The sequence below is a fragment of the Styela clava genome, chromosome 13 (assembly GCF_964204865.1).
Source record: "Styela clava chromosome 13, kaStyClav1.hap1.2, whole genome shotgun sequence".
NCBI lineage: Eukaryota > Metazoa > Chordata > Ascidiacea > Stolidobranchia > Styelidae > Styela > Styela clava.
In genome coordinates this window covers 17,610,808-17,629,401 of record NC_135262.1, presented here as the reverse complement: position 1 = coordinate 17,629,401, position 18,594 = coordinate 17,610,808, and the positions used below count along the sequence as shown (strand labels likewise).

The window sequence follows — 18,594 nt, the reverse complement described above, 5'->3', positions numbered from 1 at the left end:
ATCTCAAATTTTTAGTGTATTAAATTTTGCGCAAGAAGTTTATAAGATTCTCAACCAGTCCTCGTTTCAGTAAACCTATAGTCGTTCGCTGAACTTTTTTTTCTTCCATCGTTTTGGTTGTGAATTCAAATTTGTACATCATCGATTTTGGCTGCAATTTCTGGTCGACTATTATAAACTCTTGTACTATGTTTTTATAATCCCGACAATAGATATTGCATTTCATTCGACCTTCAAAAATGTCGTGAACACTGACTTGTAATGCAATGAAGGTGGCTGTTGCGTTCTATTCCCGATCAAACATTCGGATTGCAATCAAATGTTTTACAATTTCTCATATACCCAGTTTGAAGTCCTATTTGAATATGGCGTCATTTGAAGTGAGAAGATTGTATTAGAATTAAATGGAGTAAACGACGCGAATTGCAGATCTTCAATGATGATTTGGCATTCAAAATAGGCGAATAAAGTATAGATATAAAGTTGTAAAGATGTTTATGTTATTGCTTTTTTTCGCATTCGACTTTTGTTTTGAAATTTACTTTAAGAAATCATTTTCAAAACGTCATTATACGAGTAGATCATAAGATTGACAAAGTGATGACTGCTTGATATTTGTACATTAATTATATCATTGCTGCCGTCTGCAATATAACTTTGGTGTCAAAACCAACCACTGTAATTTCTTTACCGTTATGGAACTATCGTTATAATCTTGAAATCGTGATAACGGTGAGTTGTTTTCCGTTGCACAGATGACAATCAAAATGCAAATCCGGTGTAGCACTGTCTAATTGAATGTGCCGTAAGCTGTGGTATTGGTTTTACTCAGACCTCAACAAACATACTCATTCCTCTTCCTTACCGATGAAATTACGATTTTCATATAAAAGCTTATATAAATAGCTGTATGGGTGCATGGAATGTTGTTATGAAAGTATTTGTTGAATTGTAGTAACTGTAAAATCTTGATCTATTTTGACATTGATTTTTGTCTACACCGTTTTTGATACTTATTTTTATCATTGGTTTCAATAGCTTCAGTCCATACCAGCAAAACTCATCGAAATGAATGGATTGCCTTTTCTCTTTAAAAAGTACAAACCGTGTTCAATACCGAGTTACCAACAGCTTTCATAATGTGATGCTCAATTTGTTCTTCATTATGCAAAGCAACCAGTTCGGTAAGACGTTCAGCAGTTTTGCAAATGAACTTACCCTGTTTCCGACATTATATACTTGAAAAGACTTGTCAACAATATCTACTGACATCTTTATACGGCGCCAAACATAAAATATATGTATATATACAGATAAAGCGATTACAACCTACTGTAGTTGATAATTGAACAAACACAATATTTGATTTTTTTTTGAGAAAGGATACATGAAATAACATTTTCACTAATCAATATCTTGTGACAACTGACAAATGTCAAACAACTGACTCTAAATACGTTTTTACTATGTGTCACTAAATTGATGAACTTTTGAATTAATCATATATCGAGAGTTCACAGATAATTTGCATTTGGAGTGCCAAATAAACCCAAATAATTTTAGGCTTTTTTATTTTGAATACGAAGTCGTGGAAAATGTTCAAGTCATTGTATCTATTGCATTGTTTGGTGAAACATCGTGAAGAATTTTACCCAATTTAATTATTTCAAACATTTCTAAAATATAAAGTATAATTTACAATTTTATTTCGATCACATCTCCGAGTCAAATAAACGTCGCAGAGTGACGGTTAAATTTATTTGTTTTGATATTGGCATCGCACGAAGTGGTAACCGTTTTTTTAATAGCGTTGATGCTACAAAATGAAATATATAGGAATGAAATTCGCTGTCTCGAATCATTTGTGAGAAATTTTGCGAGATTCGAGGAAGGCAACAACAGCCAAGAAGATGAAGTTGACTAAAGTTATTTTAGTTATATTGTTACTTGTGGTGACATTTTGTTCATCTGTTTATTCAACGTCAGTTTGTGGTGGGTGGGATGACTATTCGAGCGTTGTGAATGCAAAACAAATATTATTTAACAAATATTTTATCAAAATTACACGACCGAGTTAAAAAAGTTTCTTATTTATCTCTGAATTGTTTCCTTTTAATGATCATGTTCATGTCAAATTTAATATTATGTATTTTGACATTTGGCATTACCCTGTGGCTTATTAATTTGAACATGAGACGGTTTTTTAAAAAAAAAAGTGAAAACATATAAAATTGCTATCATTAAGTAGAAAATAAATATGAAATATGGAATGATCATTTTAGGAGATCCGCAATCGGAAAATGACGTTCGGCTCGCGACCAAAGAAATCGTGAAACGTTTGATGGCAAGGCGAAAGTCTGATTGGACATGGGATGCGGTTACAACGTCTATCGTCCTCCAAGTTAGTGTTCCAAAAATGTTCTTCGGTCGTCAAAAAACAGCAAGATCTATTGTGAGAAAAATGAAAAAGAGTTTTCACAGGTATTCATATTAAATCTATGTATATAGCAAATCCGATTGTGTTTTCATGACCCTTTTTTTTTCTAGAATGACTTTGAGACAGAAGGCAGAGAACATAATTGCTATAAAATCTTTGTGTATGAATGAAAGAAACATCGGTGGAATAGATCCCGTGAAAAACGTATCTGAAGAACTGAAACTACAATTTCCAAATAACAGTGAGTATTCACCTAAAACAGATAAAAATTGCTATTAAAAGTACTTTGAACCGAGAACCGAGAAATACAACAAAACATGTGATACCCTTTTTAACTAATCAATATGCACGAAGGACAAAAAGTTCAACAGTTAATTAATTGTTTTGGAATTATACCTCAATAATAATAATAATTCCAATTCAATAATCCACAGTAAATGTAATCAAACGTTATTTTACATTATACTTTAGATCGTTTTCCGGCTGTTGGATACGGAATGTTTTCCATTGGGATTGGTTCGGTCTGTGTTAGTGGATATCCGATTGAAAATTGGTTGTTTGAAAAATTCATATCCGGACAAAATGATGACGGAAGTTTCGGAGATTCAAACTATCTCAGTAAGCTAAAGTTCAGGCAATTGTAGTCGCGTTTAAAATTTCATCAAAATTTAGTCAAGTTCCAATTCGTTTCATACAAATTTACTGCGCCCAGTTGAAAAATCCGATATTATATACATATACAACATACCAATCAGAAAATGCCACCAAGATATACCATATGAGATATTTACGAGAAGCGATCCATTTATAGTCTATAGATTTTAATTTGATTTTAACAAGGTCTATTTTTATACGAAATTTTTCACAGTTTTCACTACTGAATCCAGATAACGACATATCCGATAGTTTGTGTTTAAATTTTTTAATTAGAAACAGAAAAATTATGAAGAAATATATTAAAAAGTGAGCATAGTATAAATTAACAATACTCTACAGCAGGGCTCCCCAAACTTTTTGAGCTCGCGGCCCCTTTCAAAATATTAAAATTTTTCGCGGCCGTTGTTCACGTTAATAACGCTAAACAGTTCAAAATATTCATTTTTGATATTTTATTGACGCAGCTAATTCTCAACTTTTAGTAGGCCTACTCAATATCAAAAACAAGCACATATTTACTCAGATTAACGTTACTCAATTATTCAGTGTAATGGGTGCGAATGCTTTTTGCTGCATAGCAAGTCCAGCCGTGGCTCAATGTTTGTTTATGCAGGCCTGAATGATGAATTACGATGTCTGGCCACCGACGGCATGGTCTTTATCCGAAATTGTTACTCACTCTCATTCATCAGATTTAGCATAAGGCAGCGGTTTATGCGACCCCAAATTATCAGGGAAAAAACTAATCAGGGGTTAAATTCTTTAAGTAGCAGTTTTTTTCAAATGAAAACGTTCTATTTAAAAGTAAATGGAAATCGGTATGATGCATCTCTTTAGGATCGGCCTATCCATAAATGGCTAATCTGTGTCATAATTTGGTCTTATGGCTAAATTAAATGTATTTTGGGGGGTCAATAGTATTTCATAGTGGGTTGCATTTAAACAAAAAAAATCTCGTCATCCTCTACATCCCCCACAAATAAGCCCTACTGATATTCTCGAAAGAAAATTGAAGACACTGTCACGGTATGATGATGTATTTATTCACTCGTAATCGTGAAATTTTTGTTTTACACTATTTTTAATAATTGTATTTCGAATCAAGAGTCTGGAAAAGTACAACAGATATTGTACTTTGTGTAAAAGTGGTATTCTCTTTGCGGCCCCTAAAATTTGTTACGCATCCCCTTGCACGGCCGCGGCGCCTAGTTTGGGAAGCCCTGCTCTACAGTACACTACGTACTTGAGTTTGACAATTTCAAATCCATATAAATCTCTAAATAAAAAGCTGCATTTTTCAGTGAATACTATTATGCTACTTGCGCCTACGGGTTGCTTGCGCCTGATGCAAAATCCAGCTTACAACGTCACAAAACTCGATAATGTGATTTCAAAAATGAGAGATTACATAATAAAAAACATGATTACCACACGTGCTGGAGAAATTTACATTGAGAACAAAGGCCTAACGTCACTCACATTACTTAGTTTATGGAAAACAAGAAATGAAGGAGACAACCCTGACAAATGGCATTGCAGGTATGTTAATGTATCCATTATATTATGTCTTGCTTTTTTACCATTTTTCTTCGTGGCACTTTTACCATTCATAGTACAAATTTATTTATGTTTTTCTATTTTGATGTTTGTGCAGGGAGCTATCAAAAACGTTAGGAATTTATCCTCCCCCGGACGAAACCTTGTTTCATCTGACTTCTCGTTTGATGCGACTACATGGGGCTGCATTCTTAGATGTCGGATCGCCGCAATTCAGCTGTCAAAAACCTGGTAGTGTATTAGTTCGTGTTAGATTTACGAATGTTGCAACATATTATTATTCATATGTTAAAATGTCGGTATACATGACACCGTCTGTAACAGTTGCATTGACACTATTTCACGAGTATTCGTATACTGTGTATGTCAGTCTGTGTATATTCAAGCGTCATTATGAGACCCACTTTGTTCATTGCACATGTCGTGATGTATTGAATACTCCATTAGGTTAACTGCAATTAGCACACTAATATATTTTATTTACGTTATAATTGTGGTCTTCATTTAGATCCAGTGCCCAAAGGTTACATTCCTTCATGTGAACCGCACAAGCCGTGGACTTGCAAGCCAAAGGTTCCAAAGTAACACGATCGCAGAATAAATGAAGCTAACTTCGAAGTTTGAAATTGAAATATATCGTTTTCTCTTTACGTTACGGATTCCCATCGGTTTTATCATAACAAAGCTAGTTAAATGTCATCCCCCTAAAGCTTTAAGACTTCCCGATTGTCTATTATCACATTCCAAACAAAATATGTCATATTTTAACATTCACATATGTGTATCAGTGAATAATATTCAATAAAAACTCTTGGTAAATGATATAGTAGTCAGTTGCTTTTCGTTTAATTTGTAACAGTATGGGGGAAAGTATTTCGAGTCCGGAGTCGGGAGGATCCATCGTCGATAGAGAAGTGACATGAAAAAGCTAATATAATTATCAGTAGATGTCATGCGAGACTCCCTTCCCCTCCTTCGTTAGAGCTTTTGCACTAGTGGATCCATAAGCGGATATTGCTGCACACTCAAATCAGACTTTCCCAGATATGCAGATATTTTGCCTAGAACACTTTGAAAAATGTTTCAGTAATATTTATTGTAAGATAAAGTACACTAGTTTACACCACGGAACATTCTGGTCCATGCTGATTAGCGATCGTATTTCCACATCGTAATCTGCTTGCTAAATATAAATAATTGTTTATTAATTGTTTGTTCGGAATTAATCTGAGTATTCAATTTTGAACAAATTTATTTCTTGTGTATTTAAACCGCTTGATTGATTTTTCTTGTTATTATTGTAAACTGCTGCAAGTCTGATTTTGGTCAGACGAAACGTTACAGAAATACGTTTGTGTTAGTGTGCAGTAGGACTCTTGAATAGCATTGTATGGCCATGTTTATTCCAGTTACAGTACCCTTGCTATATTTGCATGCGGATCCACTAGCGCAAAGGTATGGATGAAATATTGGAAGTTAGTCTTGTTGGCTATACCTCTATACCAGCGGTTCCCAAACTATGGGTCGCGACCCACTAGTGGGTCGCAAAAGGAATCTTAGTGGGTCGTGAAAAGATGTAGAAAGCTCTGATTAATTATACTGGTTATTAGGATCGGTGGCGACTCGAATGCGTAAATCTTCAAAAAAACAAATGAAATTGAATTCAAATTCTAATCTGTCAAAGTTTCCTTTTTACGATCTAATCAAAGGAACAAAAAATTGCAACACAAAGAATGACCATGTGGCTTTTTTACGCATAGCAGTTTTGTACACTGTACAGCACTTCTAACTAGAACTAAGATCTGAAGCCCGATCGGATCCGGCCTGAAATTTTAATCATTACGCTCGGGTCGGGTCGGGCCTGAAATGTCAATCATTACGTTCGGGTCGGGTCGGGCTTCTCTATCGCTGATTTTTTTTTTTTGAAAAAAATATATGTTTATAAAAAAATCTATGTGTGGATACTAAACAAAAGAATACTTGTTATAAAAGAAATAATTTTAATAAAACAGAGAAGAAGCTGTAATGCACCTTTCCCCGACCATTGAATCCCGAACATATTCTTCCTATACTTTACCATACCCGGCTCGGGTCGAGTCGGGCCTGCAAATCCAGTTAATTGGTCGGGCTCGGGTCGGGTTTAATACCCACGGGCCCGTGTCGGGTCGGGCTGGAATTTTTGGGCCCGATCGTACCTCTACTTCTTACCGTGTTTTCCCGAAATTTAGACAGGATTTAGATTTATTTGCCTTTGAAGAATAACACTATGGTTTTTTTGGGAGAGGTCTTTTGAGTTCATTTATTAAAAATAAAATTACATCGTAGAAAATCACGAGGTTTTTTAAAACATTATATAAAAACCGACATCCATTGTTTTTATTTGTATTTCCTATACAAAAATCAAATGACAAATATCATAGTTGTGATTGTGACATCACACAATCTTGAATAGTGGTGTGATCTTCACCCTACCTCAGGTCATTGAATCTTTCCTCTTCCACACATTTTAAATTTATTTTAAGGGGAGGGTTTAATTGAAATCATTTTTAAAATTCAAATTATGTCTTATTTTCAGGCCAGGTCCTATTTTCGAGGAAACACGGTAGTTTTACGATGATTAGCTATTACTGTGTTCTGTGTTATGTCACAAAAAGTTAAATGGGTCGCCATAAGCTGTGGTAGTAAATAGTGGGTCGCAACTCTAAAAAGTTTGGGAACCACTGCTCTATACTGATAGTTACACATACTCATAGTTTTTGTTTTGGAAAATATACTCTCGAAAATTCGTTAATGTTCCAATATAGAGATCATTTTTAGCATAATATCTCAGAAATGATATGACTGGGAAGTATTGAAAATATATGTGCATGAGGTATCAGCAAACCCAGATAGGCTCTAGGGCTAACTCTTTTCTGGTATTCAATATTGCACAATATTGTTCAATATTGCACAAATGATTTTTCCCTGAACTCTGGAGTTCAGTCGAAACTCGCCTACAAAGCTATATCCTCGTTGCGTATTTCCTATTGCTTCAAAATATCACTAATCACAAATTGAAAATAGGTAGTTTATTACTTGGACGGTAAGGCATAAAGTTGCCACACTATGTTTTTGTACACATGATGCTATATATTTTTGCATTGATGAAATTTCACGTTTCTTATCGCTTGGCAGTGAAGACTGTGCCCAGCTTCTGTAGCCTTGACCAAATTCTCAACATACTACACATTTTTATTGATCGCATCATATGAATATTTATGGTTGATCGGCGATTTTACGTGATTAGCATTCGTTATAAATTTTCACACAAAATCAGGATAGGATTGATTAACGAGTGGCAAGCGATCAGTATAGCACGGAAAGATATGTAATATTTGATAATGGATTATCACTGAATTAATTTTTCAGGAGTTCTAGGAGTTCAGGATTTTATCTTTTTTCAGAATTTTTGACGCTAACTTTCCACGTAAAGTTTAGATATTAATATGTATGGTAACCTTATTAAACTATTCAAGATTAACAAAAACCAGAGAGGTCAGGAATGAAAGAATTGTTTTGGAACTATTCTTTAATGATATTCACATTATAATTCTATATATTACTTAGATGGTAATTCAAGATCATCTCACGTTATATCTCATCTCGGTCACCAGCTGTTGGATACAGAATGTTTTCCATTGGGATTGGTTTGCTTTATTCAATACCTGACTGAAAATTGGTTGGACGGGATAAATTAATAACCACCATTCAGAAATCCTGTTCATTATCGAATTTATTCATTAAACAGCCTTTTGTTGTACTGAGTCAAGTTAGAAAGTACAATAATTGATATAACGTATTGATAATTTAAAATATCAAGGAGTAGGAACAAATATGAGGTTGTTCGATTTTGATTTGTTCATTATTCACATGATATACATCCGTGCTAATAATGTTTGCAATATTCTCCCATTTTACTGCTAAATCAAGGTACTGACTCATCTGACAGTTCTATAAATATAATCACAAAAAGTAAGCATAATATTATCTAACAGTAAGTGCACGCACTACAATATTCGTTTCTCCGCATTTGAGTCTGGTCATCTCAATATTATTTAAAGCTTTCTTTTTCCCAGTGACTACCATCATTTTTGGGCCTACATATTGGATACGCCTGATGGAAAATCCAGATTACAACGACACTGAACTCGATAATGCGCTTTCAAAAATGGAAAATTACATAATTAACAACATGATCAACACTCAAAGAATCACTTCATATAAAACAATAAATGAAGGAGGAAACGACAAATGGCATTGCAAGTATGTTGGTGTATTCATTATATCATTTCGTGAAACGTTTACTATTGTTACTGATTGTTCTCAAATCATCTCCCAGTATAGATTTCGCTATCAAAATTTATTTCCGTATTTTTTTATTTAAAAGTTTGTTCAAGGAGCTATCAAAAACGTTACGTTGAACTTATCCGGATCAAGATAAATCCTTGTTTCAGATGATTACTCGCTTATTAATGCGTCCAAATGAAAATGTCAGCATCAAATTTACAAATGTTGATTTTCCTCCATAACTCGTTTATTTTTCTAACAATATATTACGATGATGAAGCGATGTACACAGGTAAATTAGTTGTGTTAGTTTTTGGTCTCAGCTGATTCCTACGTGTCCGTGTTCTTTTAAGCAGTGATCCCGTTTCAATATTCAGCTTTCTATCTTCGTCGGCAGAGGTCTGACTCAAAGTACTAAATTCACAAAAAAATATAACGAAATAGTTAATAATTGAAAACCGATTCCATCTTATTGATAATACTTGAAGTTTTTTTCCGTAAGCGCACCGAAAACCACGGTATAATGAGGAACATAAATTCCATTTGAATGTCGAAGCAGTTATCTATTTCTAATTACTTGAGTGAATAGTGGAGGTTGTAGAAAGTGCGCACAATGTCTATGAGCTGCTAAGTGTTACTAGGTATTAAATCGGGAACTAGTTATGTGTGTATTTACTAAATTTAGTTCAAATCTTAAATATAATATTGATATAAAGCGTAATTTTCCAGTAGCTACAAAGACTAATTAGACTATTTTGCTATTGCCATTGATTAGAAAGCTTGACGTTTCTAATGTAAGAAAACTGTTAATATTGGAAAGACTTATAATGAATAACAAATTGAACCGTTTTCCGAATAATCTCGAAGGTAGCGTCATGTTGCTTCTATAAAATTCTTCAGCTTCATCCATACTTGTTTTAAAATCGGCATCTCTTGTTTCAGGCAACAATAAAGATAAAACACCAGCTAGGACAGAAAGACTTCCGAATATCGTCTAGAATATATAGGAAATGTTTATTTGTCTAAAAGATTCGTTATTCGCTATATTTGTCAATTTGAAGGATAGTTTGGATTGTTAGTTCGTAGTTTAGGGTGTCCATGGAATCCCATTTTATTTTTTTAAATTGCAATAGGAATTTATGGATAGGCCCACCATATACTGTTTTGGCCCTCACAGATGTATTAAATAAGTTGAAAATACTTACGAAAACGATTACTGAATGAAAAGCAACAAACCTAGTTAAGATATTTTGAGACATGACTTCATAACAAAAATGAAATTGTAAAGGGACTATACTATACCTATCACCCTGTATATTCATGTTACTTACTTGCGTAAGCCAAGGTACAGAACGTTGCAATTCCAAAGTCCATGGCATTATGATTGATCCAATTCTTGCTGCTGTTGAACCCATTCCCATCCCCGTTCCCCTGAAAAAAGATTCAGTTTTTCAAACCTGAATTCGTTTGAACTAATTGTATTCTCATCTTCGTATATTACCTGGCGATTGTTGGATAAATTTCTGCGGTGTATTGGTAAATTATTGCAAAAGCCAGAGTTGCAAAAAATTTACCCAAAATGCCGATCCACCGACTAATTTGCAGAAGAACTGAAAACAAATAACATTCTCTGTCAATTATATACAGAATCTCTACATTTCTCCAAAATCTGAGTCCTCGTTCATCCACACATGCCTAAAATTATTCTGGTGCCTAGATGAACTCCGACAAATTGTAACACCATTTATCCATTATTTCTCTAAGGACAGTCGCGATTCCTCAAATAAAATTCATCCTTCAAATGATAATGATTAAGGCTATAGCAACATAAATATTAATGAAAAAACACGGAACAATTTAATTCAACATTTTACCACACAAGGAAAACATTGGAAGAAATTTTCAGTGCGAAAGTTTGTGTGAAAGACTACTTTATTTGTTGCTAGTTAAGGTGAACATTACCTTCAAATTGTACAGATGTACGTTTTGAACCGTTTTATACATTACAAAACAAAACATGTCAGATTTTAACTTTTTATTTCATAAATAACGAACGACTAAAAACGTATTAAAGTGCGAAGATACCTGCATTTCCATCCGCAGCAAGTTTAAATATCATTGTTCCCAGACAGCACAAACCTGCTAAAGTGTAACTAGCACAAGTTGATCGTCTTAATCCAAAGTAGTGAATAGGAGGTATGTATAGAAAATATGCAAAAAGTTCAACAATTCCGTTCAGCACCCGATTTATGTAAGGATCTCCTAAAAATGCTTTCAATATTATATTTGTTACAAAATTTTAGTGTTTCAGTAAGAAAATACAGAATTTATTGGACATGTCGGGACCGGTACCCTGATACTGGTAAGTTACCGCATATGATTTTCGGGGATTGATGATAAAATCTTTCGTTTTGCCCTCCGTGTCCACTTATTTAAGCATATCTCTTATGTTTTGCGGTGTTATGCAAAATAGATTATAATGTTTTTCAAAGTTTCACAAAAATGTATTTTAGCAAATATTTACCTGACATGTTTTGGTAAAAAACTAATCTTTTCTAATTAATAATTCAAAGCCACAGTATTATGCCAAACAAACCTGCCAATTTTCCAACGTTTAGTATGAGGCCATAAAACACCATGCTCGCTACAAACCATAGATAGATCACGATCAAAGATACAACACGCATGAACGGGCGTCTATAAAAATCGGTTAGAACGATTTTCTTCAACACAGATTCAGACTGAAATTATTGAACAATGAATATTTGTTTTGTAAGAAAAAATGAAATTTAAATACATTTTAAACATAACAAATATGAGGAAATGTGATAAGAGAACCAATCTATGAAAATGAAGAGCAGGGTATTACGCCAAGAAGTTTCTTTTCATTTCTAACAAGACGATTCCAATCTTCTTTTTCAAATGATGTATTTTTGCTTTTCGCAAACCTATCTAACACTTTCTTCGCTTCGTTTTCTTTTCCGTGTGTGAGAAGCCATCTAAATAATACTTGTAATAAAATTTAACTTTGAAATACCGGTATATTCTTTTCCTAATTTTTATTTTTATTTTTCCACAATTTATAGTTAAAGCTTCACCTTGGAGTTCGTGGCATGAAGAAAAATATTATAATGTATGGAGCAGAAAACAGTGATATCATAATGCCAAGGTATCTCCAGTCCTGTACTAGATACGCGAAGCATGGAAGGATAACATGCGCAGTTGCAGTTACGATTTGAGTAAACCCTCCTACAACTTTTCTTGATTTCCTACCGACTATTTCGTTGGCTAAATAAAAAATGAAGAATTATTTATGGCATCATTGCTTGGTTTAAGACATTAAAAATGTTCCCTGACGTAGAAATCTATGCATCAAATAAATCAAAACAAGAGATGCATGTCAGACTTTATATGTGAGTTCAAAGTAAAGTATTATTTCATCGTGGACAAATATTCCAGATATCTGAAATTCCTATCAGGACCATATAAGTATATATTTAAAGCCAAGAAAAAGCAAAACCAGTTTACCAAGCGGATGTAATATTTATACAAATTAATCCCTCAATTAAGTAGTTCAGAGTGGTCCAAACCGCGACCAGTGGGCCGCGGAGACATTTCGTGCGACCCGAAGAACCATTTTAGCGTACACTACTGAATCATTGGTAGATATTTGTATTTATTAGCAGAACAATTCTGATATAATTTCAAACTATTCCAAGTGGGAATAGTCCTTTTCCTAATCTCGATGTCGGGATTGATGTTTGTTAAAATCACGGAATTTCAATGTTGTATCTATAAACGTCAAGACGGTGCCTATATGGGAATGACGTTCTGTGATCGGTACAAAGAGAATGAATTGTCTTGTTCATACAGGACCAGGTCGATGAGATGAGCTCGCGTTAGGTAACTTCTCATTTGGAGAGACGTTTTGTGCCTTTATTTTAGTAAAAACACTCCTATATTTTCAAGCGTTGGCCATGTGACAGCAGTGACGAGCGCAGACCTGACTTAGCGCCGCGCAATTCAGTTTTCTTTTATCTGGGACCGGAATCTCAACTTAGACGGACTTGGTTGTTCTTTGACGTTAGCACTACGCCTGCTCATGCTACAAGTAATACAATTTTTCAAATATAACAATTTTTCACACAATGAGTGTAGAAAAAAGGGCACCGAGAGAAACCGGGAGGAAATTTATTTCCTTACCCACAACAACGTTAAACCACAGCCAGCGTCTGCTGTGTTTTCAAGTAATATCTGTCATGAAAAAATATAATTTTAAGCGACATTACAAAACCAAACACGAGAAAATATACCGAAAATACCACGATATTTTTCGGAAAGCAATTATAAAATAACTAAAGGCTTTTTATAGTTTTCTCGAAAAAATGATTAGAACGGTAAACTCTCATTCTCGAATATATTTAAAATGAGTAAAACTCGCGATGTTTTGATCATATTTGGGTTTTTTTAGACTGCGGCCCGCGAGACATCCTCAAATGTTTTTTCGGCCCTCAAACCTCGCAACTTTGGACCACTCTGAAGTAGTTAACTTATAGTGGCTTACTTTATTCACATATCAGTTTTATCACGGATTTTTAAACAGAGGGTCACTACATAAATGCGCGCTCCAATATTGTATAATCATGTTTATCATCACTTATTGAATAATTAAATAGAATATCAACCGCATTCATGCTTAGTTCGATTGCAACAAAATGATTCCGTATCTGTTATGCGTTCTCAGACTCCACCGTGAATGTTATATCTAATTCTTAATGCCCTTGAAGTCAACCCTTGCAGAGTATCGCGATGGCATCCACCAAAATAGGCATAATCGATTTTTTTTAGTCAATCAATAACAATCTTTGAAGCATATCGTGATTAATCATATAAAAGCGATTCACTGGGACAGCGGATACAGATAATCATATGTTAAATCGTATCAAAATTAGGAATATATTTGAAAGAAAGTATGGAAAATTTGCCAGTCATAAACATATTATTGGAATATTAAACAAAGTATTGGTGCCTTCAACATGACTGATTCTCCATATATAAAAACAAAATATCATTGCCTAAAGATACGACTTTTTGACACAATATGTGACCATGTTACGCCATAAAATTGGGTTATATATAGATATACATAACCAGTGATAGAATTCAATATTTTAAAAAAATATGCTCTTTTAAGTCCAATTCACTAACAGGTTCCGCTATTTAACAAGACAATGCCGAACTTATAGCTGTATAACGAAACAAGAACGTAACATGTAGGACTACACGATAAGAACAACCTAACGTCATACTTACTAATGTGTTTCATTACGTAAGCTACATTAACATAACACGCTTCAATTAACTCCTATACATGGTTTTCGAAACACAAAATATAACGCTAGTCGCCAGTTACCGTGAACGTTACCTATTTGTTGCAGTAGTCTAACGATTAATTAAACGAAAACAAAAACCAGGAGCCGGTTTGTAGCTTACCACGACTTCACAATAACGGAATTGCGTGCAGCCGTGCAATTCCCCTGAATCCCACTACTGGATATAACGCTGTTAATATAAATAAGTGAACCTAACTTTTATAGGCGAGATGCATAGCTGCACACACTGATATTGAATAATATGTACAGAAGTCAAGCTAACTAACTTCTGATTTATGAATTTGATATTGTTACAAATATGAATTTAATCTAAAATCGGTTTGCACTTGATGCGACTTATAAAATGAGCCATAAAATAACAAGTATCTCTTACCATATGTGAAATATGCTATAAAACAGGGGATTCCACACATAGCGACGGCGACACGAAGAAAAATGTACATCTCATAAGATGACGCACAAGCACTTGCTATTCCAGTCGCAATGTATAATATAGCGGCTATAAGTATCGTGAGTTTCCTTCCAAACCTGATAACATTATTAAATAATATCCATCACTACATTTTAAAACGTAGGGTGCTGACCTTACAAATATATAATTTTAAAGAAACGTATAGCCACCCATGAAAGCATTGAAAGTTGAAAAAAATTTGAGGAAATATTTAGATTACTTGCAAATGTGTGAAATCATGACCCAACAAGTACATATCCGAAGTAATAAAAAAGGAAATCAATTTAGGGTATTCGTACTAAACTTTTAATGCATCAAACTAACCAGTCCATCATCGGTCCAATGATAAGAGATCCAAGAAAAACACCAGCAAAATATAGAGAATTAGCAAGAGCGTCAAGGTTTGTTCGATCACACACGAGATCCCACTGCAATTGGAATGATAATTGACATTCTATAAATTGGCTCAATCTTAAAGTGATTTCTTATCTTTTATCATCATAATCAACTATAAATCATGATGTTTCTCATGAAATTGGTGAAATTGTCAGCTTAGATTACTGCTGACATATTACCAATAATTGCGTAAAACTTTCCATTCGTGGTTTAAATTTGTTGCAGGCAGTCAGGCTATAGATCTAGCACAGTGATTTTCAACCCATTGGGTGGAACGAAGCCCCAATAATACATACCAGAGAATCGATGAACCGATATGCAGGAGTTTATTTGCCTTTGATTATCTCAATTGTACACACATAAACGTATATAGATATATACAGTAGAAGCAAACCTAACACTGGCGAAACAGTGATCTTTGAATTGTAGTTTATTAATAGTGGCGCACATAGGTGTTTGATTATATTTAAACAATATGCATAATATATTAAATATAAACTATGGGATTTGAGTGGAAACATTTGAACTGTACTGGCGGAACCCTAGGGTAACATGGAAATCCGGTTGATACCACTGATCTAGCATATAAGCACAGGCTATATTTTAACATACACTCTCGACCATAAAAATGCCTACAACGCGCCAAGATATGAGTGGAATTTATAAATTTCACAAAATAACAGCGACAAGGGTGTCAACATAGATGATCATGAAAACTATGTACATTAAAACAAGAATTATGGATGATCTAGGTGTGAATGAAATTAGGGCAAGATGGATGAAAACCATTATCCTATATTAAAAAGTAAATCACAATATCAATGAAAATTTACAATATTGAATACGTATTTATTGTACGAAGAAATATCCTTATAATCATAACAAAGTTGGGAATGACGTTGGTTATAAATTCTCAATTTATATTTAAACTATTTGCTTCATGATGGGATATTGCATTATGCGTTATCTAATGCATGATTTAATGATATTTTCTACCCGATTGTGTCAACGAATACTTGCCTCAGATACCGTCGTACTCTTGAAGTGAGTTTTATCATAAACATATCCGTTGTCACATTTTATTTTTCCTACTTTTGTTTGGTTTGAAACACAAGATAAGTCTTCATGTTCATCACATACAGATAAATTATAGTTGTATCTATGACAAGACTCTCCAGGCTGCAGAACAACATAATCGAGGTTATCATCTTTTTTATTCAAATCTGCGTTTTAAATGAGCTAATGCAAATTTTAGGTTGTTAATAGGATCCGAATGTGGTGATTTTGTTGAAGCAGTATTAGAGCAGTTTTCATTGTTACAATGTGATATACTAACCGGTATAAATAGTGAAATGCTACGTTCCGTAGTATTTGAATGTAGAAGCGTAAGATTGTCGATTTGTGGTATTGCACATCTGAAAAAATTCGCAAGTGACCAATGTACAGAATTTACTTTGTTTAGAAGTAGTGTTTGTTCACACATTATTAGAATTAGCACAGGAAAATGCACATCAAGCTGCGATTTTCATTTCTACATTTCTACAGAAACTAATGTACTCCCTGATGTAGACGAAAACATACGCAATCTATAAATTTTTGAGGTTCCACTTACAGCTCCAATTTTCTCCAAAATGATTGGTTTCGCCAACTCACCTGTGATCTGGAACAGCACTGAAAAAAATTGCTGATTGAGACATCGATGAAGTTCCAAAGACAGCTGTTGCTGTCATCATGATGACAAATATTTGATAACGACTGACGCCACCGAATTTCTCTTCAATATCGTCCAATTTCATTGCTATATATTTCTGAAAGTTTATTATGCTAACACGATATATAATAGTAATTATTCAAAATGTCAGTTCAATAGTTTTACCATCAGCACATCATACAGCGCTTCAACCACATGTACAGCACGTACCTAATTAATTTTTCCAAGTTCAACGCCATCTACCTAATTTACCTATTTTTAGTTACTGTAGCATGGTCAACCACTACTGGTCTTTCGCACAATGTCCCCTGTAGGATTTGGGTTAGTTTTTAAATGTATGTCCGCACGATCAGCAAAGTTGAGATGTTGCTCAAGCGTAACCTAAAATAACGCTAGGCTCACATTGCTTTATATCGTATATGATCGTTTTCGACCTGAAACGAGAACGTTCGCTTCAATGATTAATGCTGGTATTGAAATAGGACCCTTTTCCGTGGGCCACGAGTAATTTTTTCCAATAATGGAACAAATGTTAGTGTGGACTCGAGAGAAGAAAGAAGATGTTTTATAAACGTTTGCCAAACAACAGGTGGTAGAAATGCTGCTGCTTGATATAAGAAAACGGCTTGCGTATATTCCATGCGCGGCAAAATTGATTTGGTATAATATCAATTTTAATTTCTGCGTATAGAGTGCTTTGTCGATGTCGGTAAACAAATTTGAAAATCCAGGTATAATATGAAGTTGTCCTGCTGATTTTGAATTTCTCTGAGGCGGATTGCGTATCTTCTTGCGTATCTGCTCAAATGCGTATCAACATTTAGTTGTAGGAATACCTTGATAATGAGACACGAAAAATTTGGGGGTTGATGCTCAAAAAATAAAAATACACGAGCCGTGAACTTGGACGTTAGACTTGAAGAGTTGAAGTTGAGTTAGTCCTGTCTGGTCGTAGGAGGTCCTGGTCCAGATACCTCGTTTTGTGTCAGAATTTTATTACTTTTTGGTTTTCTAGAAAGTCTATTAAATTGGCATGCCGCTAAAGACTGCAGTTTGGTTGTTTGCTTGATTCCTGAAATGTTGATATATTGTCCATTGACTTGATATATATATATATTGAATATTTAACTCCAACGCAAAATATGCAGTACAGCCAAACCATTCTCAATTCATAAACTCTTTAAATTTGGTTAGCGTTTGTCACAAATTTCACACAACATTAAAATAGGATTGATCAACGAATGGCAAGCGATCACTAGACCTCGGAAAAAAATGTATTATTCAAAGATGGGTTATCACGTAATTTATTTTTTGGTATTTGATTCTATATTTTTGTTTAGAATTTGTGGCGCTAACTATTCACATAAAGTCGAGACATCATAAATCCTAATGTATGGTACATTTTTTTAACTATTCAAGATTAACAAAAACCAGAGCGATTAGAAATGAAATAATTGTTTAGGGGCTATTCCCTTAATTAATAATAAGAATTAAATTATAATTCCATATGTGACTATATGTTAATCCAACATTATTTTACGTCATATACCTCATATTGTTTTTCTGCTATAGGATACTAAACGTTTTCCATTGGGATTGGTTCGGTTTGTCTTATTCAGTACCAGACTGAAAATTGTTTGGACGGGATAAATTTACAACCGCCATG

The 18,594-nt window shown here is 34.1% G+C and overlaps 2 protein-coding genes across 2 annotated transcripts; one reads left to right on the top strand and one right to left on the bottom strand.

Annotated features, from left to right (window-relative positions):
- Nucleotides 1-1,861: 1,861 nt before the first annotated feature.
- LOC120332818 (uncharacterized) lies at nucleotides 1,862-5,473 on the top strand. The gene is made up of 7 exons (XM_078119461.1): nucleotides 1,862-1,992; nucleotides 2,283-2,481; nucleotides 2,548-2,678; nucleotides 2,909-3,055; nucleotides 4,396-4,633; nucleotides 4,749-4,882; nucleotides 5,160-5,473. Exons 1-7 carry the CDS (start codon nucleotides 1,911-1,913, stop codon nucleotides 5,234-5,236), a joined length of 1,008 nt encoding a protein of 335 aa, XP_077975587.1. The 5' UTR covers nucleotides 1,862-1,910; the 3' UTR covers nucleotides 5,237-5,473.
- Nucleotides 5,474-8,405: 2,932 nt separating this feature from the next.
- On the bottom strand, nucleotides 8,406-18,112 carry LOC120332981 (organic cation transporter protein-like). The gene is made up of 13 exons (XM_078119555.1): nucleotides 16,871-18,112; nucleotides 16,554-16,632; nucleotides 16,238-16,396; nucleotides 15,146-15,249; nucleotides 14,744-14,898; nucleotides 12,076-12,265; nucleotides 11,847-11,976; nucleotides 11,574-11,718; nucleotides 11,063-11,239; nucleotides 10,479-10,587; nucleotides 10,309-10,408; nucleotides 9,823-9,971; nucleotides 8,406-9,391 (listed from the first exon to the last, which is right to left on the bottom strand). Exons 1-13 carry the CDS (start codon nucleotides 17,011-17,013, stop codon nucleotides 9,244-9,246), a joined length of 1,788 nt encoding a protein of 595 aa, XP_077975681.1. The 5' UTR covers nucleotides 17,014-18,112; the 3' UTR covers nucleotides 8,406-9,243.
- Nucleotides 18,113-18,594: the final 482 nt, after the last annotated feature.